Raw genomic sequence first — 27,752 nt, forward strand, 5'->3', positions numbered from 1 at the left:
TATGAAAAAGCAAAATATATAATAAAGATGGTTTTTTGTAAACTGTAAATGATTAATTTCTTTCGCACCTCGTAGTGGAAACTAATGTTTATAAGACTTACTAATCATGACTTTTCGTCTTTTAGCGTAAATTTAAATTTCTGCTGAAATCAATAACTATCTATTCATAGGAGTATTGGCAACATAGCCTTACTTTATGACGTATGATATGACGAAAGACTATTTTTATTTCTGAACCTGTCCTCTTGATCACACTCATTTAATTTCAAAATGGCAGCATAGCAAAATGTGTATTGTAAAGTTTTGTGCAAACGATATAAAAATGGCTAGTGAGAGTTTAGAAAATAAATCTCTGGTACAAATAAGAAGAAATATTTTTGAAAAGTGTTTGTTTCCGGGTACTATTTCGTGCGCTTCTATTAAATATCAAAAACAAGGACATTGGAGATTGAGAAAAGCTCCTCATAGTTACACAGGTTTAAAACATATGAACAATCGATTTAGGAGTGTTAAATCTATGCCAGAATTAAATTGTATGGTCTGAATAACAGAAACTACATAATGTGGAACATTTCTAGATTTGGTCATGGAGGGTCCATGATGGGGCCAAATTTCACACCTCAGAAGAGAGATTTCAGTTATAATCTAACTAATGTGGTTATTGCTCCTGGCAAATCATTTCAAAACCCGAATTTTGTAAATAACCACTATCCAAATGTGCATAGTCATTATAACAACCAGCTTTCTTTGCCAAACCATAATATTTGTCATACTCCTATTGACATACATAAAATTGCACCTGTTGACATACCTGCACCTGAAACTGTCAAACAAAAATCTTTGAATGAAAATTCTAGTCAGAATATTGTAAAAACCATTAAAGAAAAACTTTGTGATAGCCCAATAAAACAAATTCCTGTGGAGAATAAGCAAATGTGCCATACTAGAAAACGCTGCAAGAAAAATAAAAGTCACAAGAGAAAAGAACCAAACAAAAATTCTAAAGAACATAATACGAAAAGGCAAATAAATGATATGATGGAAATAGATTTTGAACCAGACATATCGATGAACAGCTGTGACACTAATATGACAACTCTACAGTAAGTTGCTTTTTACAATATAATCACGAAATTAATTTTAACATAATTGTCAACATGAAATTCAGGCACTGTTAAATATAAACAAATATGTAAATCTCTGTTACATACTAACCCTCATTCAAGTTCATATTTTCACTTGTTTTACTCTGATTCAAGTAATTTAATGCCTTAGTGATAATGTAATCATCTACTAAAAGAAGCAAATATTTCACCACATTTCAAGAGCATTATAAAAATTAAACGAAATTCTTGGTTCAATATGCTTTCCATGATGGAAATATAGCATTCACAAAATGAATAAACAAACTATATACATCTTCCCATGAGTATATAGGACATATATGCCCTTTAACTATGTTTTTACATGATTCATTGCTATATTATAAAAACAAATGCAAAGTTAGCACGTTTTGATTTGGATCTGTTGTTTTCAAAAGTCATTGCTATTAAGTTGACTCTGTGGGAATAAATATCAAATGATCCCAAAGGTAGCAAAATTTGATTCTGAAGAATCAGCTGCGAAAACAAAATTATTTTTTCGGTAACTAACTAGCAAAGAATTCTCCAGCAAAATTTGTTTGATTTTGCTGACATCTGTAAGCTAATTTTTTGAAAATGCATTTGGAATAACTCTTCATGACCCAACTGATTTAAAAAATCCGTCATTGTCTCATAAAAGTGGTTTTTTTAGCTAAAATTAATAACAAGTTTTCATATCTAACATGACAAACCTTTAGCAACAAATGAATCAATTGAAAAATAAAAATTTTATATTCATTGCATACTAAGAATAAAAATTGTGTAACTACAATCACTTTTAAATTCTTTCCACTTTTTCTACAGTGTAAATTATTATTTACAAAAGTTATATCCAGAAATCTAAGATTAAAGTACTTAAAAGCAACAATATTGCTTTGATTATTGTAATATAGAGCTGAGTGATATGCAAAAGTTGTTACTATTCAATAACAATCTAATCTATACTTGAATATTTTTTATAATTATATTCACTAATTAACTATGCCATTTGTTCTGTGTGAATTAAAATAACATTTAATGGTAGCAAGCAATAAATATTGATAACTGCTACTAATTTAGCCACATACTTCTGTTTTATTTAGTATGTTTTTGGTGCTTTAAAAATATTTGTATAGAAAATAGAGGATGTCAAAGGGTAGGTAGTAGTTTTATTTTAAAAAATATTGGCCTGAAAGGAATATCAAATATGCAACAGCTTTTTCATAAAAGTGGAGCAAGATGAACTGATTATTCTGAATATAAGATTTTTATAAAAATTGAGTATTCTCCACTTGAATAGTTGAGAAAATCTATTTTTAAAATGTTATGTGTAGAGAACCAACTAACTAAATAAGAATAATTATGCATAGTGGAATTTTCCACTGGACTTGTAGTAAAATGAATCATTTTACAATATTTATTCCCTGAATTAATTTGTGAAATGAGTCACATATTTTTTAACTCTGTACCTTGTCATCTAAAATCTTGTGCATATTTGATTCATGAAATATAATAAAATTGGAATTGCTTAGTAAAACCAGATTATCGATTATGTTGTGGGGTTGGAAAATTTATATTTTATTCCATACAATACCAAATGTTACACTTCAAACAAAATTTTAGAATAAACTAAATTTTCTCATTAGTGGAAAAAGTGGAATTTATTTAACCAATGTCCATTGTTCTATTTAATGAACTATCCACAATTTCGTAGTAGATATATTGATATAATGTGGTTTCCATTTTTATTCTTAATAATAATTATTTCGTTACTTTGACTTTTTGACAATTTACATTATACTCAAGTGAAAATAAAAATGTATATTAAACTTGGATTTGGATCTGTCTTCAAGCTTTTTTTCACTTTTTTAGATTTTTAATTGATGAATTATTCTATAAAAAACATAATTTTTTGTCTTATTGTAAAGTAAAAATCTTATACTCTATTAAGTATATCACATGTATGACTTAAACCTTTGAACTTATTGTCACAATGAATTAATGCCTTCCAGACTTTTCCTTATGCCTTTCCAGGAATCACGCCAGAATTCCGTTTTTGTTTATTTTATTCTATTTTATTTTAGTTTGTGGGCGTTTCTCTGTAAATTGGGCAACTCATTCTGAGGAAACTGTATAGGCACCTTTTTTGCTCATAATATAACAAATTTCATTTAATGAAAAAGTATCTGTCTATTAATATACAGAGGATGAACCACAAATATTCCCATTACTTTAGAAAATATTAAGCATTTAAGCTAAAAAGCCAAAGCCAGAGGACTATGAACTTAAATAAAAAATACAATTAAATTAAATAACAACTTAAAGAATCAACTATTTTTATGTAATATTGCATTTAGCACTGTGATCATAATTACTTACGTCATTAAAGTTACCAGAGCAATATGAGCCGACAGAAAAAATAATAAGAGAAAAATTAAGTGCTATATTTTGAAATTTTGTGCAAGTTTTTGAGAAATTGGCTGTTCTGCTAACTTCAGTAAACAGTTAGCATATAAATGCAAAATAAATGTGCAAATTCAATAGATAATTGATGTAGAATGCTCAGTTTTTCAAGAAAGTTTTTCCTATTCTTGACGGTCACGAAAAAATAACATTTTCCGAGTTTCCTCGGCAGAACAGTAACTTTGAAAAATTTTAGACTCGTGTGGCCTCGTTAGTGCCTGTATAATTAAATACTCGACTAATGCTTATTAAATGCCGCAGAAAAAAATGAATTTTCCTGAGATGTTATGAAAAAAATGACAATTGCATTTTTTAAATTTTGAAACAATATTTAAATAAAATAAATAGGTACGATTTATAATCAAACAATATTGATTTAATAATACAATTCAATTAATTTAGTCTGAAGTAACTATACTGCTTTTGTGACATGCCAGGGGATTGGTTTTAAAGAACTATAAAAACGTTTTCATTATAATAAAGTTTATTTTAATGGATTTTTAATGTTGAGCAGCAGTAGATTGAGGTATTGATTTTTAGAATTATCTACGAAATATTTATGATCTTTTATTTTTTTAAACAAAATTAGCCTGTGACAATAAGCTGCCCAGTTTACAGAGAAACGCCCTTGCATATCCCATTCATTCTTCTAGCTTGTTGAATAATTTTCTTTATATGTTCATACCAATTTAACTATTCTTTTATGATTACAATACCATTTAAGATCTGTTAACTAAATATTAAGTTATACAATATGTCTCTTATTTTTTGCTCCACTAACGTGTCGTCTCGGCTTACCTAATTTCTGTCTTATATTAATGTGACTGGGAAGAATCATAAATCTACCTATTTAACTTCTACTTACTTTGTATTCGTTAAGATTTATTGTAGATTGATCGTCCTCAACGTCTTACTTAAGCGGTTCCATTTGTACCTTGGACACTTTAAGTTCCATTAACTTATCAAATTACTACCCTTATATTTGTATTGATGTTATGTGACGACCATAAATATAGTTAATTGTAGCTTTTGTTTACAATGGGATCGGTATTTAAGAGAGCATAAACTAGCATAGATTGTTTTACATAGTCTTGACATCCGACAGTAGTGAGATTATTGAAATCACTTTATTTATTTATATTTTATGTTAATAAATAGTTTATTCAAAGTTGTAAATTAAGTTATTTAACTCATTTGTGTTTGATTGTGTCCTATATCTTTCCTCTTTCTTTTTATCTTTAATGTTTCATTTCAGTTTGTGTTCTTTCTGAATTACCTATTGTCCTGAAGAAAAACTTTAAAATCTTCGTGGATTTAGCTCTATATAATTCTGATCTCACCTTGTCACTAATAATTGATTGAAGCTCGTTGCTATCTATTGTTATTTCTGTAACAATTTATCATATTATGTTTATATTTCATATTATGTTGTAACTTAAATTCCAAGTACCTACTTTCAATACAGCATAAAGACTTTCCACTTGAAAACAAAATAAATACTTGGCTGCTACAAAGACCTTGGTTGGTGCATTTGAAAGTATATTTCATCATAAAATTTTTGTCTCTGGTTACTTGTATATTTTGTGATCGCGATATATTATTTTAATGCCGGTCATTTGAATGTATTCTGTTTATTTTTATAAAAACTTATTTCTTACATACAATATGTTGAATGGAGTGATAAGACATTTTAGCCTCATTGTTAGAGACTCCAAAGCAGAAATTTCTTGGTCTTTCTGGGAAAGACCCAAAATACCTTAGTTAGATTATGAAAAATATGGCAAGGTTGTGTCACTCAATTTATTCTGATTGCTTCCGATCACTTTGGAGGTAACCATTTCTGACATTTGCTTATGTTTAGATGCTGGCTTAAAGTTTTTATAAAAGCTAGTACCATATTTGCCAACTTTTGTTACCTTTATAGCCAGCTGGAGGTCCATTGATCATGACATAAGTTATTTTGTCAGTAGTGCCTACCTTCTCTAGGTCAGAGGTGTCACTGGCTGCTGGTCGTTACAGCATTACAGAAGCAATTACTGAGCCCCTACTTTCACAAATAGCCTCTGAGACAGGTGTAGTTGATATAAACTTAAATAGCTAGAGGATATTTTTGTTTAAGATCAGTGACAGCAAGTTTAAATAGATATTTCAAGTCTAGAACATATCCACCAAGAATATTTGAGCTTAGTGTTTTTAACATCCACTGCTATAATTGTTTATATTCAAAAAAACTTTGTTTTTATTATTCGATTTTCGGGTATATTAAAAATATTCTACAAGTAAGCTTATATTGTCATTGTTTTCTTAGTAACACGAGAAATTTCGTTTTTGCGAGTTGCAAACTAATTTGACATAGGGCCAATTCCTCATTTTGCGACAATGTCGCACTGTAGTTCGTTGTTCTGCTTTGGGGGTTCTTGATATAATGAATATAAATATCGGGAATTGATTATATCACATTTAGTTTGTTTATAGTGATCCATTTTTTGTAATATTTTGTAAATCAAATTATCGAACAATACGTTTTAACTTGTCCACTGCAAAGGGTTGTAGGTTAATTGAATCGCTTATTTCAGAAACCCGTCAATTGACATTTTTATCAAAATTGAGATTATCACACTTTCTGGGAATTTTATGTATGTATATACATAGTCCGTCAACATGTTTCTGCACTAAATTTTAGTTTCGTCTCGTGGTAACACTAGTTATTATAGCTTGATCTGTTGCATCACTGTTTTTATGTGTTTGTTTACTACTGTACAGTGTGAGTATTTCAAATCCAAACTAAGGGGCAAATGTTTAAGCGAGAACGTTAAACGTACCATAGCAGCTGAGCAAATAATTCACCAGCGCAGAGCTAAGAAGCTTTATAAGAAACAAGACATGACTAAAAACAAGGATGAAGAAACAGTAGTACTTTGTTTTGACTACATGCAAGACTTTCCAAGTATTTTACATGCGTCAGCTCTAGCTGAATGACTTTTGTGTTCATGATAAGAAGATAAATGAAGCAAACATGTATACTTATCATGAAGGGCGGGCCAAGAAATCATTATTGAATAGTGCTCTATGTTATTGCACTATTTACAAAATAATATTCCTGCTGGAGTGAAACACATTGTCCTTTTCAGTGATGGTCCGTCAGGGCAAAACAAAAATCAATGTGTCGTGCGTTTTCTCATGAATCTGTGTGATAGAGGAATGTTTGAGTCTGTGACCCGTTACTTTCCATTAAGGGGACATTCATTTCTAGCCTGTGACCGTGATTTAGATCGAATAAAACGTGTTGTGCTAAAGTCGGACAGAGTGTACATTCCAGAACAGTATGAGGAAATGATTATCAATTAAAGTAAATCAGGAAGGTTTTCTGTCCACAAAGTAACCAGTAAAATGATATAAAGTTTAAATGCGTAGTGGCCCCTTTATTATAAAAAAATGTAAACTCAGATGAAACACATGGAAGAGATGTTCCCAAAGTAAACAAAATCCCTTTCAAAGTCTCGACCAGACACGGAATTTCAATACAACAAAGCTCGTCAAGGTTGTGGTTAAAGAGTTATTGACGGTTTTGTATTTTCAACGTTTACCTTGAAGAAATACAATACTGTGTCTGAACTCTCAGTAACGCTTTCCAAATCGTCTGGAAAAGTACCTGAAATGAAAAGAAGATTGATGACTCAAAAAAGCTCACCAAATATACCAATAACGGGGTATGAATCTTTTTACGACAACCTATGTTTTGTAATTTTTATAATAATAAATTTAAGTTTATATTATTGTGTTTTTATTGTTGAACATCCTACTAAGACTTTAAAAAATTAAATATTGCTAAAAAATGACCATGAACACGAATTTTATTGCAGACACCGTTAAGTGAAACATTTTTTTAAGACAGTAAAAACATTTACATCAAATTCAAACGCCATTAGTTTTGAAAGGGTATTAAGTATTACTCTGATTTTTTAGAAGCAAAAATTAATATTGATACAACGGTTAATAAGTTTTTCTTCGTTTTCCGAAAATTTAAATATATGCAGTTAACGGGTTTCTGAAATAAACGATTCAATTATAAATCAACTGTTTCAAATTTGCCTTTCCTTAAATTTCTGTGAATCACAAATATGAGGTATTTATTGGTATTCTGTATACATCCAGCCTGTCTTCGGCTATTTGGCTTACCAAGCTAGGTAATTTTCAGGTTCTTCTTCGTAGGCAGTCGGTAACATCTTTAGGAGGGGATCGGACAATTTCCTTTTGAGTTTAGAGAGTCCTTTAGTAACCATGGGGGTGATAAGGGTGTTTTTAGGCAAAGACGTTGCTTGATTCGATAGTTCGAATCATATAAAGGGCTTGTGGTTATGCCTATATTAATATACATGATGTTACTAGCGCTGTTTAGGTATTTGTATTGGCTGTACCTGAAAATTTTCTATTTGCAAGACAAGAGCCTTTTGAGTTGATGTATGTGTGGGGCTCAGTATTGTTCTAGAAGTTTTATATTTATAAATATGTTTTTTGTGCCAATAAATTGATAAATGCTTATTCCTACCCTTGAAAACTCAGGGTTATTTATAATGTATTTCCTGTTTTATCTGTACCTATTAAACAATATTAAGTATAACATTTTGTTCATTATTATTTCCCATTTAACTGAATTCGCATACTTTCTCATTAATTGTTTATTTGAAGTAAATAAACTGAATCAATTATATTGTTATCATAGTCATTAACAACCCTATTCAACTTAATTATTATCTTTTTAAATAAGAAAATTTCCAAACAGACCAATAAATAAGCGGAAATAGAACTTAAGGTTAAATAACAATAAAAATTTTTGAGTGTTCATCTCTATATAGTTGATAAAATCAGTTATATATATATATAAATAAAAAGTGAATTTAAAATATCGAACATTGAAATTTGTATGTTGTAAGTAAACTTTTAATAACACATTACGATCGATTTCGATATTTATATTTTAAAGAACATACGAGGGCCTTTTTTCAACCTCCGATATGCTATAAATAAAGGACAAGTTCATATAAATCAATTTTATTACCAATAGATTGGTACACTTACGGTTACTTTTCGACAGAACACCGAAGAGATTGAGACATTTGTCATATATGTGGACAAGCTTTTCAATACCCTTTTCAAAGTAAGTTGCCACCAATGAATTCAAGTAGAGTACTTCTGGAAATTCCTTGAATCTGCGGTTTTGAACTCGTTGAACCATTTCATCTGAAACGACAGATTTACGTTCTTGGTCTCCTTCATCATGCAGATCATTACGGCCATCTTTAAACTTTCGACGCCATTCACGCACCACACCATCACGACTCATTCTCCGATGGATGTTTGCAGCACTACGGCCTTCAGCTTGTAGAAAACGAATCACACTTCGCAATTCACACTTGGCGGCAGTATCAATAATGGCGAACATGTTTACGTGGCTGTAGCACAACACCGACCGACGACTGAATGTCAACAATAATAAACCACAGTCTATATTTGTCAACTTACTCAAATTTTTGATTCATTATTATTATTTCGGTACATAATTTTGGCATTCCCAAAGATGTGAAGTGGAAGTAGGAGTCAGCTTTCTGACTTCCCTGTCCAATTGGTCCCATAACAATTCAATCGGGTTGAGGTCGGACGAACAAATCATTATTTACAGTACATTCTTCCTTTCCAATTCTTGTTACGCTGAAAGATCAATTTTCTGCCGATCAGGCGCTTGCCAGAAGTAATTATATTTTCTTCAATATTTTTTATAGTCATTTTTTATTCAAAGTCCCTTCAATTTTCACCAAGTCTTCAAAAGATCTCCAAATTTCAAACCTCCTCCGTGTTTTACAGTCGGAACTTCATATGGATCTGCGCACAAACACTCTTTTCGTAGACCAAAAACCCTTAAACTTTGACACGTCACTCCATTAGATTTCTCGCTCACTCTTCACGTGTCCAATTTTTATGTTCCCTAGCCCACTGCAACCTCTTGATTTCATTATGAAGTCTTAAGAGAGATTTCTTCACTGCCCCCCTTCCAAAAGATCAGCTTCTCTTAATCTCCCATTCACTGTAGAAGTACTCAAAGGTTTACTGATCAATACAATATGTTTATATTCAGCGATTGCGGTTTTTCAACACAGCCTTGAGCGTTTTCTACTGCCAAAGCTGCTGGTGGATACATATTTTGTAGTCCATGGTACATCCAGGTGCTTTTAATTTGGCTGTAATGGTACGGTTACTTTTTCCTAGACTAAGAAAACTTTCGATTAATTCACGAGTTTCAACCCATAATTCCTTGGTTTTATCCATATTAAAACTCGCAGTCTGAATTTGATATTCGTATACGAACTTCAAAAAAAGATGACTTGGTCCAAAAAGTATAACTCACGGTACGTTCTTGCGTACGTTCGTTCAGGCTTTCAAAGTGTTTGGTTCTGGGCCCGTCCACTCATATTCCAGTAAAATGAAGTTCCATTGAATGCAATATTTCCAAATCGGTGGCTAGAGAGGTGAAGATTTAACAATTTGTTATTTGTTCCATTTTACACATTATAAACTTTTGGAAAAAAAGTTGAATTATTCTATCTATTTTCAATAATTGATATTAAATCATTATACAGGATAGTCCGGGACTTGCTGCAGAAAATTAGGGGAGTAGATAACGTGAAAATAATGCTGTGACATAAAAAATTTTTGTCATATGCTTTATAGGCCTTTAAAGTTGCGAAATCAGAATTTATATTTAAGTATATGTAGTGTGTTTTACGAAATAAATAATTCTACACTACTATCTAAAGGCCAGAGGTGGCTCTTGCCCAATGGTTAACAATCCGTAACTTCTATAGGGACAACCTGTATAAGATACCATTAATGAATTTTTCAATAGATTTTTTAACAAAAAGGTACTCTTTGTTTAACTCGATAAAATTTATGGTTTGGGAGATATGTACATTTTTAGATCGTTGTACATGCCAAAAAAACTGTTCGTCATAAAGAGACCTTATGAAATAAATTATTATAAATTGTAATTATTTATTGAATATACTCACAGTAGGTATTAAAACACAATCAAACATTTCTAATTGAACTGCATACAGTCGAACATCGTGATACATAAAAAAATTGAAATGTAGAAAAATTTAGTTGGTTATCCCACAACTTCAAATAAAAGCAAAAAAACTATATTAAATGTTCGAAGTGGACACTTCTACAGACTTCTGGAGTCTAAAGAGAATATTTCTTTGAACTTAAAGAGTATTTCCAGATTCTGCCTTACAGCGTCACAATGTTAGTTTATTATATCGATCATTTCGTTCATTCTGTTTACTGATGTTGCATAAACTGAGTTCTTAAGATATTCCCAAAAAAATGAATTTAAGGGAACGTGGTGGCCATGCAAATAGACCTCCCCAACCGATCCACCTATTAGGAAAAATGTTATTAAGATGACTTTTTACATCATTTAGAAAGTGGGGAGGGGCCTCAGCGTGCTGAACCACATAAGCAACACGCACCGGTTAACACAAGGAACGAAATAATCGATAGAATAAACTTACATTGTGACGCTTTAAGGTAGAATCTTCGACTGATCTTCCAAGTTCAAAGAAATATTCTCCGGAAGTCTGTATAGGGTACCCACTTCGAACATATATTATAGTTTTTTTTTATTTTTATTTGATAAGTTTTGGACTAACCAACTAAATTTTTTTACATTTCAATTTTTTTATGTAAGTAACACGATCTCAAAACTGTGTAGTTCAATTAGAAATGTTTGATTGTGTTTTAATACCTCCTGTAAGTATTTTCAATAAATAAAAACAATCTAAAAATCTACATATCTCCTAAACCATAAGTTTGATCGAGTTTTCATTTTTGCTATCTTTAGAATGTACAGGTTGTCCCTGCTGTAAAAGTTACGGATTTATAACCATGAGCCGCTCTTGGCCTTCAGATAGTAGTGTACAATTATTTATTCCGTCAACCACACTGCATGGACATACGTAATTATCTTTTAAAAAGTGCATAATGTTTGAATGTATAATTTAGAAAATATACTTAAATATAAGTTCTGATTTCGGAACTTGAAAAGTCTATAACTCAGAAATGAGGGGTCGTATAGAGAATTTTTTTGTTGCAGCATTATTCTCACGTCATCTACTCACTCCCCATTTTTTTACATCAAGTATAGTGAAGGTAATCGATTTATAACGTATAATCCTTCGTATTAATTCCGATTCCTATTCCTTAAACTAAAAACATTTTGTTTGAAATTTGTCAAACAATCGATCATTTATTTATACGGTAACACTTTCTCAAAGCCTGTCATCTGCCTGGTTACTCATGTGGGACAAATTTGAACCCTTAGTCGCATCAAAATTTTCAGTGACTCCAGCTAAACAACATCTCGGCATTTTAAGTCTGTGGGAAATTATCAAATATTTGGAGTTTTCCGAGTGGAAAAGCGAATGAATCCTGAAAAATCGCAGAGACTCGTCAATATTAACTATTAAATATATGGTTATTGAGGGAGGGTTGTTCTGTATGGATTATTAGTTCTAATAATGTTTTAGATCCCTCACACCTCCGACAACTATGCGTTTAAAAGACTATATAGTGGATGTATCCAGCTCGCCGATCAAACTTAGCACATCCAATGATGATACTTTCACATTTATATCTATTACACCTCCCACAAACAAGTATATAAGAGAAAGGGAGTTGTCAATGTGCGAATCAGAAGACAGTTTTATAGTTTTTGATAGTGGTACCGATGAAGAATTAAACTTTTCGGACGAATCAAAAGATAGTATAGAATTTGAAACTGATAATGACGATCGGGAAGATGAGGAGGAAGATGATGATTCTGATTCCGAAATAGATGATGATTTTGATTCGTCGAATTCTGTCGTGCCGTCCAAAAAAGTAAGTTGTTATTATAGTTTAGTATTAAGTTCAGCCTCTATCATATCAATCGCTATAATATATTTCAAATAAATTGAAAATTTCACAAATTCGAAACCAAACAACGTTGCAGAATAAACCTACTAATTTGGTTACATGAGAAAAATAAATTAAAAATGTCAAATGACTGTAGGTATGCCAGAAATAGTAATAATTGAAATGAAATTGAAAATGTTTTAAACTGCAACAAAGAAAATGTTTTTCCTTTTTTCTCTATAGTAACTAATAATGTAGCCTATACCTGATGAATTTAAATAAATATGCTTTGCTCTCTTCTTGCAAAAGAATGAGGTCCTATGCTTGACTATTAGATCCTCATCCATTCATTTTAAGTAGTCCTGGTCGTACATGTCTTTTGATGTTCCTTCTCCTTATCTCTTCCTTGGTACTTTTCATGTGTCTCATGAAAAAGTACTTGTGAAAGTAGAAAACTCGTCCTTTACTCATAGCGAAAACTTAAATTGGTCCCCACGTAGCCCTGACTTGACGCTTCTTGATTTTTTTTGTGGGGCACCTCAAAAATAAAGTCTACATAAACAATCCGAGGGACATCAGTAAGCTAAAGGAAAATATCCGCCAGGACAAGGCAGCAATCACCTCAGATTAATGACAAGAGTTTTCACAAATCTGCGTTCGCGTTTAGAGGAGGGCCGTCATTTAGATGTTTTTTTTTTTTTAAATAAACTTCATGTAATCACCTAATCAGCATATCTTTTATTTCAACAATACCTTGTGTATTTATTCTTTTACCCTATACTTAATAAATGCACGTTCTATTGCGCCACCCTGTATTAACCCAGAACACGCAAGGAATGCCTTTTTTAATTCAAAAATAGGAATAGGACCCCATAACATCATAATCTCTTCTTGAATGCGTGTGTTATGTACATTTGACTTTATCGCATTATAGCGCTAAAGTCGAAAGAGTGTTTTCACAAGTGAGTCTCAACAAAACTTAGCTGAGAAATCGCCTTAAAACAACAAAATTGGAAAAGCTCCTTTTAACAAAAAAGCTTAGTTTCAAATAGCGGTTATTGCTACAACTTCACTGGGTCTACACATTTAAGAAATAAATTAAATTCTGTAACAATGTATCCCCAAAAAAGTGATTTCTTTTCCACATTATTCATATACCTAAACTAACCATTAATTATTATTAGGTATTTTGAATTTTTTTTGTGTTAGAGTTTTAGTTAATTTTTATTGTTCATATTTTCGTAAAATTAGGTAAAATAAATAAATTATCTTTTTATATTTTCTACTTTTATTCCCACTTCATGAGCTTCAAAACTTCACGGTTTCTCACGATTTTCTTACTAAGGACCTCATGATTTTAGTTTCTAATTACCTGGTATCCCTTATACATGATGGTATACGTTCATTTCGAACCCCAGACATACATGGACCAACGCGACGGCTTCATTCATTGTAACGACGGCCCTGTTTTGTGAAAGGAAATTAAACTCAACATTATTATTTATAAGGATTCCTGCAAACAATTGTTTTCGATGAAACGAATGAGGTTTCTGACAATATTTGCATCGTTTGTTATTCATTCATTATATACGGTTATAATTTTATTGGTTTCTACATACACATAGGTATAAACATTTTTTCCTCTAGCATAAAGTGGAAATTTATTTGATTAATAACCACAATAATCATTGATGAGATGCAATATTTATTAATAAACTGTGAAAACAATTGATAATTACATTTTACGATTTGTTTTTTTGAGTACATTGCCAACCAACGATTCGAAAGCAACACGTCAAAATTAAAGTCTTTTGAATATACAGTTAGACTCTACATCTCATCGTTCCGCTCCCAAAGGAGGCTATTATCTTGTGTATTTGTCCCACTTCCTAAACATAAGAAAATGCTCTACTCAATACTGAAGAGAGCTTAAAACATAGAAGAAAGGTTGCTGACCTGACTCTGTTTTATCGATAATACTGTCCGACATAAACCCACCTAGAGTCTCTAGACGTCCAGAACGTCAATTTATCGGGATTCTTTCATTTGGAGAAGTGCAAGTCTGTGGAATCAATTACCAAAGCACGTGTTTCCCAAACACTACAACCTACAGAAGTTCGAGATCAATATCCGGAGGCAAGCACCACTTGAACTTCTTGAATGTATTTGCCCTCTTGTGCTTGTTTTTTACATTTTACAAAAGCCGTTTGATGAATAAGGCAGGACAATCCCAGAGTAGATCCTCTACTGTCTCCATGGGTTGCTCGCAGAATCTGCAGTTGTCGTCTTAAGTTAGTTTTAATGGGGTAGTGACCTATTAGAAGACCGACCACTATTCTAATGTCTTTTCGGGACATCACAAGAGGTTTCTTAACTCATATAATAATCTTTTGGATGCTCTTAGGCCTGGAGAATTTTTCTGTCAGTAAGACTCTATTTAGCCATCCGTTCAATGCGTTACTAAATATACTGAAATATACAACTCATTATTATATTAATAACGAATTTAAAACGATTATATAAAATTTGAATTAATCTCCTTCAAAGTGCTAGCAATGCTCTTCTCCGTACGTTGATCCATGAAGTCCGGAAGAAGCCAGAAGTCGAGTAATACGGATGTGGACTGACATAGAGGCTTTTTGTGACTACAATTGTTGAAATTAAAGCGACATGTGGTACATTGTCTTATCATGAAGAAGAAGATAGCCGTTATCCCATTTCTCACGTCTCTTCACACATTCTTTAAAACCTTCATTGCGCCAATCGTCTGATTAAACAACTTTGCCCATATTCATTGGTGAATAGATTTTATCATTTCATAGGGTTCGCCGGTACTTTTTTCAACTTGAAACATAACTATATATTTGTTACTGCTTAAACCAACACATAAAAGTACGAGTCATACTTGTTGAAATAGCCGCAGCGTCATTTGCATTTATAAAAATTTATTGACCGATCGTATATTTCTTGAAATTTAAAAATATGTAAATACGCCGTATTACTGGTGACGTCACATAATCCTTTTTATGTTACAAACCAAACAACTTTGTTTACATTTGAATAACTGGTAGCGAATGTATATATTATTGTTGTTGTATCGTTTTTAGGTTGAAAAAATCAGTTTATGATCAAAAATAAACTCCTTTGAGAACTGATAATTATTAAATATAAACCAAATTAACATAAATATTTTGAGGTTAATTTTTTTCTTATCTTATCATGTGAATTAAATAAAATATTAATTTCCATCTTCGATTAGATTAGATTAGCTAGTATGTAATGGCTACTAACACATCATCCTTTTGATCTATTGTGTACACCGGACTATTTACCAACGACTTTGTAAAGTGAGCAGTCTGGAGGCTATGCGGCTTATTTCTTCGGGCTTTTAAGAGCTTGATTTTAGGTACCATAGCTCTTGTGGACAGCCTCGCAATTATGGAAGTGTTTGGCGGTTTCCTTTGGTTCCTTCCATAAACTACAAGAACTGTCGGGAGTTTCTCCAATGTTTTTCAGATGATAGTTCTTCTTAGTTCAACTTTGTTTAATGAAAGGGTCTTCTGGAACCAGTTGGTAGAGTGAAAAAGAAATTTCTTTGATTGTTTCAGACCTTGGATCTTACTTCATGCTTGAATTTTTTTTCATTTTCCTACTCCCACGACCTGGGATCTTTCTCTATGGTTCATTAAACCAAATTTCAAATAATTCTGCTGTCATATCTTCATGACTTCATGATAATCAGCTGCACACTTTTTACCTTCTTCAGCATGAAACCGTCTTTGCTTTCAGCGTGTATTATTATAATGCGTTTCTCTCTAGAATATGGCCCATTCAAACAGAAGTTTTTACTATTGTCAACCCAACCGAAATTTACTACTGTGAAACCATTCGGTTATTGCCATCCGTTTATTCAGTTTTTTTTTTGTTTAAAACCACATGGTGACAAAACTTGACGCAATGTTTCTAAACTGCTACAATTGGATTCTGGATAGCAGATTATCCTTTTTCTGTATTACTTCTAAGTCGCAACACTGTTCTCCTTATATAAACTATAAATTGTCCTTCGTATAAAATCTTGAGTAGCTTTGTCAGCTGATTTCAATTTTTCTTTACATGTTTTTCGGTTTTGTGAATGATCCACAGCAATCCCTTTCGTAACTTCTCGATAAATGGACAATTTATTTACTCTAGTTAATTCAGCGAATCTTATTATGACTGCATTATCAGATAGCTGAATATTTTCCGTTTTTAAACATTCGAATATATTTAAAATAATTGTTTGTATATAAAAATTTTTATTATTAAATTCATACATGGCTTTATTCTCACTACACTGTGCAATTTCATTGTCTTCATTCGCTCATAGTTTAAAAAACGCCAAATTTCTATTTATTCAAAGAAATTTATAAATTAAATAAACCTCACCAAGCGCCACCGCTGTTTATATGTCTGACAGGAGTATTTCGAAGAAATTGTGTACATACGCCTTCTGACAGCTTCGACCAATAGAAATGCATTTATGTTTACTATTCGACGTTTCCATTGGTAAACAGTGGAGAAGATGAGTCCTTGTGGACTGGCGGCTTGTTAGATGTTTACCGAATTTTATACGGGGAGTAAACATTATTTTTCATTTCTTAATTTGGTATGAGTGCCGTGCGTATTTATGGAATATTGATTCTTCCTCGCATAACTATACTCTGCAATGGATATTAAAAACTATAATATGTTTGAATGAGTTCGACTATCAACTTTTCTAAATTTCAATGACTTTATCCCTATTTTTCGTAATAATGTTTATTAAGTTTATTAGATATCTGGTATAATTGATATTATGTTAAATACAGTCGATATTTTTTGATATTTTATTTTCCTTATCTGTTTTATGGAAAAAAAAGGTCTAGAAATCCCGTTTATCATATATAATTTTTATTACTTTAATAAGAATGGAAATTTATCTAAAATTACTTTCTATTGAGCTTAAATACTCCATTCAACACGACTTTAGCGATAAGAATAATTTACATTTATAAATATTTTACAATCTTAATAAGTTCTAAGGTTAACAGGCAATTATTTGAAATATTGGAGCAATTGATAATACGCGTAGATATTATTTATTAGCAATGCATCTACATTGTTTTAAAACTACAATTAAATTCTTCGTTTGCTTATCGTATATATTTTACTAAACATAGCTGCCGAAAGACTTTTGGTGGCCCGGGGCAGAGTTTTGTCCCGAGCCTCCTTCCCCCCGTGAGAAAATAAACAAATTCGGAAATTGGAAGTATTCTTGAACTTGAGCTTGCCCGATGTCTCACTCTGCCGTCTAAAACTTAATCAAAATTCGTGGCATGAACTGATCTTTTCTGAAACATTTCTAGACCGATAGGTTAATAGGCTTACAGGATTAAAAAAATCTAATATTGATCCAGTTATTTCGGCATTTTAGACACCAATCTGCGGAAAAATACCTAATGAGCTGAATATTTGTATACACTTTTATTAAGGTGTTGTTATGAAGATGTGAAATATCGACATCGATATCGTGCCGGCTAAAAAAGTTATAAAGGTCAAAAAGTCACGAAAACAGTTTTTCGCAAAAATCTCGCGATCTATTGCTCGGAGGTCAATAGTGATTATGATACGAGGTCTGGCTATTAAATAACGAGATTGCGCGCCTAGAGGGCGCCCTAGACGGGTGGGGTAAACAACGAGTAGGGCGTTAGAAATCTAGATATCTTCTCTACGCACGTCCCAAAACACGTTTTCCATTTCTATTATAGTATTGGAGTAGCTGTTTGAAACGAACGTATTTTTTTCTCGTGTCGAAAAACAGGAGCAACGTATCAGTCTAAAATTTCTCGTTAAATTGCATAAAACTCCGACTGAGTGCTATAAATTGTTTTAAGAGGCCTATGGGGACAATTCTTTATCTCATGCACGTGTTTTCCAGTAGTGTAAGCGTTTTAGTGAAGGCCGAGAGAGCACTGAAGATGACCAGCGCCCAGGTTGCCCTGTGACTGTTTCAACTAACAGTGACCAAAATTAACCAAATTGCGCGTTCAGATCGTCGAATGAGCATCCGGACAATTGCCGAGACTGTAAATGCCGATAAAGAAACGGTTAGAAATATTTTACACGAGGAATTACACATGGCAAAAGTCTGCTAAGTTGGTGCCAAAAAATCTGACTCCTGACCAAAATCTCTTGCGTCAACCGATCATTTCCTTGAAAGGTTAGAAAAAGATCTGCTTTGAAAGGTACCCGATTTGAGTCGATGGAAGCCGTAAAGCAAAAAACGGCAGAGCTCCTAAAGGCCGTCACCAAATAAGACTTAGAGCACTGCTTCGATCAATGTATAAAACGTATGGAATGGTGTGTGGCGAGGGGCGGGGAGTATCTTGAAGGGGAGCATTCGAATGTAGAATAATTTTTATAATAAAATCCTTTTTTGTAACCAGTCTCGTTGTTTGATAGCCAGACCTCGTAAAAATTGTTCCTCTACAAAAAATGTAACTCGCATTTTTCTGAAAAATACCGTTTTCGGAGTAGAACGCTGAGAAACCGACTAGACTCACATACACTATTGTATGCCGTACACCAAGGCGTAAACTGTATTGATTTTTGATATACTTTTCTTGCAGAGGTCTAGAGAATTGTAAAATCTACTATAACTTATCCCAATGTCGCTCACTGGCAGATTTTTTGCTTGTACTTCTCCAAAGAAATGAATTCCGATAAATTGAAGTTTTGGGTATCTGAAGGCGAAGTCGATGTTCATAATCCACGTCTGCCTATCGAGTAGGTCTGGCAAAAACTGCTCTCAGCGGGAATATGTTAGACAGCTAAGAAGAGCATTTGCCGTGGTAGTAACGGTAAAACAGAGTCAGGTCGGCGATAATTTTTCTATGCTCTAAGCTGCCCAAGTTTCTATTACAAAGATGGACGAAAACGTTGTGAGGATTAGAACATGTTCCGTATTTCATTGTTGAGAGACCCGTCTCTTTATACCTGATACTGCTTGTCAGACTGCGTCACTACAGAAATAATTTTCAACTGAACTAGAGTGTTGAACACGTTATTTTAATTTAGAACAATCGATAGATAATTACAGATACTGTAACAAGACAAAGTACAGCTGTGAAATTTCCTTTATTACCACCTACTTCTTCAGCAGCTAAACAGCATATTTATTGAGTATATTATCAAATACAAACCTGGCTAAGAAGTAAAGTTGATCCAGAACAGTGGGGTTTGAAGATAAAAATGATATACCATAATCACTAACGACTTTACCACCAGCATCCTATGATCTACTGAACACCATCTTTTGTAATTGTACGTAAGGGTTGTGGCGGAAAATGTGGATGCTAAAAAACTCGATTGAGGTGTTCAAAACTTTATGGACATTGACGTGGCCTGTCATGCTTAAACGTAGGGTCAACAAATGATGGAAATGATGAAGATGTAGATATAAATTTAGAAATGAGTCCTCAGTTAAGCAATCAGCACCATAAACTTCACATATTTCTTTGTGAGCCGCAGCAGCTTTCTTTTCTTTACGGAAATAAAAAATTAAAATATGCCAAAAATACCACTCCATATAAAATTAACCCATAACTAATAACTTTAATAAAAATCGTCCACTACTTGCTTCCAAAGTTACATATCACGTGACAAACGGCAAAGTACAATACTAACATAAGTAACTAACAAAGCAAGGCACTCTATCAGTAAAAATCGAAAGTTCTTTTCGTTTTATTCCATATTTCCGCCCCTTTTATCACAATAATATTAGTATATTTCATTCATTATTGTTTCAAGCTTATTTAAAAATATTATTTTCAACTTATTAGTTTGATGTGCTCTATAAGCGTGTTCTTTAGTTTTTTTAAACAATATTTATCTTTACTTCAATTAAAATACCATTTTTTGGTAGGTGCGGTTTGCGGAAAACGAAGAACTCTGCGAGATACATCCGATGGTGCAATGGTCTTTTGCTTATAGAAATGCCAGAAAGGGACCTTGGGAGGAATACGCTAGAGACAGGCATAGATTTAACAAAAGGATCCAAGACACCGAAGAGGTACTTTCAAGTATATTCGATCCAAAACATAGAGAAAATATATATAGAGAACGATTCGAAGATCGTGTTTAAATTTATGTCTGGTATTATATTAAAATATGTTGAGAAATAGATTTCCAGAATATATTTAATCCAAATTCGAGAACAACTTCAAATCAGTCTTAACTAGTCGACAAACAAACCATATTGAGCTTGTGCTTTGCAATTTTGAAGTTCCCAATTTACATATAATGTGATTTGTAACCAGGAAAAAAATACTATTGTTTTTTGTTAAATGTGAATCAAACTGAAAAAAATCTACATTTTTATGTATTTTGGATATCTGTTGCTCAATTCAAAATTTATTTCTTTTGAGATTATAAAACGTCACGGATATTCTTGTAACATATATTTAAACTACTAATTTTCATAACTAGGGTAGTTGGAGGCAAAAGCACGCAGTTTCATTATCTCCTGTTGTCTTCAGAAATTAGAATTGTTTAGAACTTTTCTAATTTTAAAGGAGAGATTCCATAATGTGTTTCCATTTCAAGTATCGATAGAATTTCTATAAGTTCACTAATAAATGAAAAACATGTTTTTAAAAATATATGCATTAACCCCTAAAAATGAGGCCACAAGTGCCCAATCTACATTTCTCTCAGTTCTCCCACTCCCCTGGTCTGAGATCTCTCGTCGACATTGCCTTGCTTACTCCTTTTATGTAGGTCATTTTCGTTCTTCTTTATTTTTAACGTTCCAGTGGTTCTCAAGTCATTATTTAAGTCATTATTTGTTCTGATATCCTATACTTACTCATCGTCTACACATGGCCATACCTGCTGATTTGCTTTTCCTGTATTTGCCTAGCCTTGACATTAATCTTTTTCATATTGTGATATTTGTAATATGTTGGAGCTTTGAAATTCCTGCTGCTTGCCTTCAAAAATCCATTTCTAGGGATAATATCTTTGTTTCATTCTTGACGTTAACTACCACATTTCACATTCATATAAAACAATGCTCTTGAAAATTGTGTTGAATATTTGTTTTTTTTTTATTTAGAAAATTTCACTAGACCATGGTATGGAGTTCATTGCTTCAATGATTTTTTTTCCATTTATTATTCGTTCTTCTATTTCTGGTTCTGTTCCGTAACTGCTTGTGATCTTTGTTCCTAGATACATGTATTCTTCAGTGGTTTCTATTTGTCTTCCGTTTTCAAGTTGTAAATCTTCTATTTCTGATCCGATACCTTTAGCCCCCATTTTTTATATTCTGATATTCTAGTCATGAAGTCCAAATTATCTTTGCCTTTAGAGATTACTACCTGGTCATTTGCGAAATGTAGAGTGTATGATAACTCAGTCGGATACCCATTCTGTGACACAGAATGTCTCAAAGCTTCATCTCAACAGATTTTGAATATCCTTGGCGATAGACTGTAGCTTTGTCTCAATTTCATTGTTACGCTGAAGCTAGAGGAAAACTGGTTGTTTATTTTGTTTTTTGAGGAGTTATCACAGTCTGTACTGTTCGAATCAGAGTTACTTCTAGAGAAATCTACTTGCCAGTGTTTACTAAGAAGAATGTTATCGTAGGGTTTTAAGTCAACGAACAGCAGCATCTGTTGTCATTTTTTTCTCAGTCAATTGGTTCAATGTAAAAATATGGTTTATGCATAATCGTCCTGCTCTAAGGCCAGCCTGTTGTTTCAATTGATATAATTGATATTCTTTTTTCGATTAGACATTTCAGAATTTTGCACCAAAATTAAAATGTATAAAACCCCAAATAAAAGAGATGGTAACTAGAAATTAGCGGTAAATTTAAGAGAAAACTGTTCTTTTGCTTCTAATTACCCTATGTGATCTTTGAATTTGATTTTTATATGGAAACTAATATTCTACCATAAATTCAATAAAATAAATATTTTTCTAAATTATTAAGGTTGTTGGAAAAACTAATAATAACTTTTTTGAATCAATTTTCATTACTAAACTTTAAAATCATTCCACTTAATATGCAATAAGAATCTTATTGACCGTATTAAACAACAATCTAATTTGTGATATTAATAAACAATGTTTATAAGCTGAAAACTCTCCATTCTGCATTCGTAAATTCATCATCACAATCTAAATTCGCTTGAATAATTAATACATATCATTTAAAATTAATTAGTTAATTAAGGACTTTCCTAAAAATTAATTATATACTTTCCAACTACCTATCATCTGCTTATTAATAATTTTGAATGTGAACACTATTTACGCTACCATAAAATAGACTGAAGGTGATGGTGTAAAGTAGTGTAAATTGTTTCCACTTATGAATTTAGAAATTTTGCTGCGTTTCATATATATTCGTGATGCGCTTATAATCTTCCTGGCTGTGATGTTCAGTAGATAGGAAACACATTATTCTTGCCTTGCTTCAAATTAATATTGATTAATTACTTTCAATCTGTGATATTTTTAACATTGCCACTAAGATCTGATTTATTAACATGTATCAATGAAACAATTTTGAGGTATTTTTACTTATGGAAACTATTAAAAAAGCGTCATTTTGGTAGAAAAATGTAATTTTGAATGAATATTCCAGGAGAATTAATTTACATTTTAAAGGGAAAAGCTAAATTTAAGAAAAAAATCAGTATTTATTATTTTTTCTTTTAATACCTTTACAGATACAATATTTTTATATCCCCTAGTTATGTAGAAAAATAAGCCTTTGAAATTATATCATCAATTGGTATAAATCAGTATAATGAAAATGAAAAGTTACAGCAAAAATTATTTGAAAATGGCTACAAAAAATGATATGATTTTAATATTTTCTTACTTTAGGTACCCTAATTCTTTTCATATGAATTGTAACAAATATTTCAATATTCAAAAAGAAATCACAAAAACAAAACCGTTTTAACGAAAAGGACCGCTGTTGAAATGGGAGAATTGAATTGTTGACCTATCAAAAGACATTTTAACCTGACAGAAAACCACTTTGAACGCAAAATTCAATATTTCATATTTCTAGAAATAAATAAAAAATAAATTATACGCACATATAATGAATAACAACGTAACAGTAGTTTATAGGGTGCAGTTATCAGTAATAGTCATAAAAAACGTTATTTAAGTATTCTACCTTCCTTTTGACAAATGAATGTTCTGAAATGTAGAACGTTTAGAAAACTATAAAATATAAGCTGAAGAAATTTTTTTTCTTCGATATGTATCTAAATTATTATGGCGCTTCCTTAGAAGAAACTAACTGTAAATGAATTATTTCTCTGTTATAAATATGAACTTTGAATTTTAAAGAACTCAAAATTTAGCTTAAACTATTTAAAATGAATCAATTGTCTTGGACTGAGAATGGAAAAAACACAACTTTCTATCAGAATCAATTAATTAAAAAAATTATTTATAACAATATTCAATTGTTTCATTTAATCATAAAGTTTTATATATGAATGAATTTAAATAAAAAAGTACCTTTGGAGATAAATAACATTATTTTTATCAGATTATTTGAAGTAAGTGCAAACCATGTCATAGAAATTATTATTTATAAAAAAATAATGTAATCTAAATTTTATATTACTCTATATAAATAGGGTAATAATAATAAAATAATTCCTCCTTTCTTGCCTAAAATTTAACCAATTAATTTTCTGTAAATATTTTAGGTGTTGGTAGGGATAAATATATTATAAGGTGATTAACAATATTTTTTGTAATAAGGAAATATTTTAGCAAATCAATGCAATCCAGATTGAACAATTTATTATTTAAAGGAAAAGAATCTTCTTTTCTGGGGTATTTATGCTTTTAAGTTATACAAAAATGATTTTTCTTGACACACCTGCAACATGTTTTAATTCTTCATCTGCTACAACTTGATAATACAAACTATTGTACCTGCCCAATTTCCATGTATATTTATCGTGTTTGAAAATATGTCAAAAGTATTCAAAAAGCTTTTCCTCAATTGAAACGACTTTGCTTATATTTGTTCATAATTTTTGTTGCAAAATAACATCTGTATTTTATTTATTTTCCTATTTATACCACCCTACAGCCCAAAGGCAAATTAAAGCTGGGAAAGACATACATAAGAGTTAAAAATTGAACAATTAAAGTTGTAAAGTACAAATAAACATTGGTACATTTAGATGAAGTATAAGTAATATACACACAAAAATACGAAAAAAGTAAGCAGTTCTAAAATTCCATGATAACTCTGCCAAATACGAATAATGAGAAAGTTATAGAATGGAAAAAAATTTCTTTTTATGTTAGAAATAGAAAAATATCCAGAGAGTTCTGCATTTGATAGTGACATAAATTAGTTCTAGCAACTGAAAAGTGGAATAAAGAGTGGAACTGGGGCCACTCGAAGAGTATTTATTCTTAAAAGACCTACCAATTCTGGACATTAAATTTTATTCATCACAATTTTGTGAAAAAATATCAAGGAGGAACACATAAGTCTAGTCCATAGTTTCCCAAAGTTAGACCCACGAGGGAGCAATTTCAAAGTGTACCTGAAATAAGTTTAGCCGCTTTGGTCTGTGCCAGTTCAATACAATCCTAGAGTTATTTAGCCGATTTCTTTGAAAAATAGTTTTATTGGCTCCGGAGGTGTTAAGTAACTGATAACGCTGTACTTATCACTGTCAATCTTCGGAATATTCTATTGGCTGATTTTGAAGAAAGGTTTTTTGATCTAAAATATTTTTTTTGTAGTCTAAAGATATGTTGAAACGACCAATCACAAATTGTATTTATGTCAGATTGTAGTAGTCATTAATGTTCGATATGGAATGATAATGGCTTCAAATCATCTGCATAAAGGAGAATATTAGAATTTATTCCTAATACATGTCATATATAAATAATAAAAATAACAGTGGCCCAAGTACTGAACCCTGGGGCACTCCAGAAGTTGCGTTAATTTCTATGGAGTTAAAACAATTGTAAGTAACTGTAAGTATGACAAAAAAGTTAATTAAAGCAATGTTGTATAGTTTAATCAGAAGAATGCCGTGATCTAAGCGATAAAAGCTTTGAGAAAATCTGTATAGATGACATCAACCTGACCACCGCTATCCAATTGTTCTGCCGAATACTGCTTAAGCACATTAAAATCGAGACTGTCGATCTAACAGGATAAAAACCCTGCTGTTTATTACATATGAATAGTTTCATGTGGTGGACAACTTCGTGAAGGAGAAAAGTTGGAAATGATTGTGATGGGTCGATAGTTCTCAACCTAATTTTATTATCTTTTTTAAAAATGGGACAAATTCGTCCAGTTTTCCATATCACCGGAAATTTACCACATTTTAACGAGAGATTAAAAATACAACACAATTGGCAGACAGACGCACAGTCTCGTAATAGAAAGGCTGGTTAGGATCGGCACCAGATAAAGAGTTTGGTTTTAATTTTTTTAGGCTATTTGAAACTTTAGACTCGGTGATATAGGGAGTAACACAAGGCCAACAATTTATTTTTGAATGGATTCTATATACCAGAATATTCTGCTACTCTATAAATTATTAAGAATAAAGTTACGAAGTAGTACTTCATAAAGTATTTTGAACATTTTATTGGCATTCGTTCAATTTCAAATATTTTTAGTGCGGGTGATGTCATTCAGATGACTAATTTGTGGAAAACAAACTTTATTTTCAAAATCTAACTACTGTGATTCATCTAGTAAAAGGAAACTCAAATTTTATGTTTCACGATAGGATCGCCAAAATTATCGTATAGGAAATTGAGTTAATGCTTATTAAACTATTTGTAACTTGAATCTTCTCTTGAAGAGAAATATCTTATTCTGCGAAACTTTCTGATAGTAATTTATTCAGATTAAAATTTTTAATGTCTGTGTCTGCCTCTTCGTTAGAATGTAAGTCATGAATAAACCTTTCGCTAATTCTTCCATTTTGTCTCGTCTGTATCAAATCAAAGCATCTGCTATCGGACAGCCATGTGGAGCTAAACTTGTTTGTATACTGAAAGTTACCTAAAACGTCTAGTCGTTGTATTACTTATGAAAAAGTTTTTTATTTCACAGTATTTATTAACCTAGTAGAGAGGAACCCTGGATTAAAATAATAGTTGTAACTAAATATTTTATTTTAGAATCCAATTTATACGACATCATAATATTAACCAATATTTTACAATCATTATTGTGGACTGACAGAAAAATTAAGCATATGCCCCAGAATGTAATGGTTCATATTTACCACAATATTATAAAATAAACAAATGAAAAGTACCTATTTTAACCCAAAGTATTTCATAAAATGTTTGTTTTAAATAGCGGTGCTATTATTTTTGTTAATTAAAATAATGTCATTGTAATAAATTTAAAAATTTGGAATACGCTAGTTTTATTTTCCACTTAAAGCCCTACAGTGAAAAGGACCAAAGATTATTTAGGAGAAAATGATCTTAATTCACTAAATGGAGATATTCAGAGCCCCAGAAATAATTCTTTTAAATTGAGACATTCTCAATTAGTGCACATGTATAAATATATAATTACCCCTATATTGTTAATCTTAATAGGGTTAAGACTTAATCTTTAGGATGTGAACATAGCCTATCTCATTATACATGAACCTTGTGCCCATATAACTGTAATTAATTGTTAGGCTGTAAAAGTGAACCTAAATGATCAAAACTGACATTCCTTCTCCACTGGAAACGTTCAAATCGTAGGAGACAACTGAAATCCTTAACAATAACGTCAACCATCAGTAAGGGATGGAAGGAAGTTGACTGATCTAGATAAGACTATGACTGAAAAGAATATCACAGCCTTGTAGAGAGCATTGAATGATGAATATCTGTTGTAGAATGTTCGACGTCACATGTATATCAAATTTGAATGCGTGCGTGTGTGTATGTGTGTGTTTTTTTTTTTAAGTTTGCAGCTCGCGTCCACTAAAACCCACTTGTACATCCTGTGGGTCTGTATTCTTCAGCGGAAACCGCCGTCGGGCATTACTTCGGGGAGAGGCATTAGCTAATTTACTCTTTCTTCGTGATTAGTTTCCCTGCGTCCCCCAATCGATACTGGTTGGTTGGAGGTTCAGGATGAGAAGTTGTGCCATTCTT

The 27,752-nt window shown here is 31.8% G+C and overlaps 1 protein-coding gene across 1 annotated transcript; it reads left to right on the forward strand.

Annotated features, from left to right (window-relative positions):
• Positions 1 to 232: 232 nt before the first annotated feature.
• Positions 233 to 27,012, forward strand: LOC130895612 (transcription initiation factor TFIID subunit 11). The gene is made up of 3 exons (XM_057803016.1): positions 233 to 1,103; positions 12,170 to 12,521; positions 20,479 to 27,012. The coding sequence occupies exons 1-3, from the start codon at positions 562 to 564 to the stop codon at positions 20,695 to 20,697; spliced, it is 1,113 nt and encodes a 370-aa protein (XP_057658999.1). The 5' UTR covers positions 233 to 561; the 3' UTR covers positions 20,698 to 27,012.
• Positions 27,013 to 27,752: the final 740 nt, after the last annotated feature.

The sequence above is a fragment of the Diorhabda carinulata genome, chromosome 6 (assembly GCF_026250575.1).
Source record: "Diorhabda carinulata isolate Delta chromosome 6, icDioCari1.1, whole genome shotgun sequence".
In the NCBI taxonomy this organism is placed as follows: Eukaryota; Metazoa; Arthropoda; class Insecta; order Coleoptera; family Chrysomelidae; genus Diorhabda; species Diorhabda carinulata.

Excerpts from the sequence above, each read along its gene's own strand:
- LOC130895612 (XM_057803016.1), top strand. The coding sequence starts at position 562 with ATGTGGAACATTTCTAGATTTGGTCATGGAGGGTCCATGATGGGGCCA. Across the intron at positions 1,104-12,169 it reads ACTAATATGACAACTCTACA|ATCCCTCACACCTCCGACAA; the intron begins GTAAGTTGCTTT and ends ATAATGTTTTAG. Across the intron at positions 12,522-20,478 it reads CTGTCGTGCCGTCCAAAAAA|GTGCGGTTTGCGGAAAACGA; the intron begins GTAAGTTGTTAT and ends ATTTTTTGGTAG.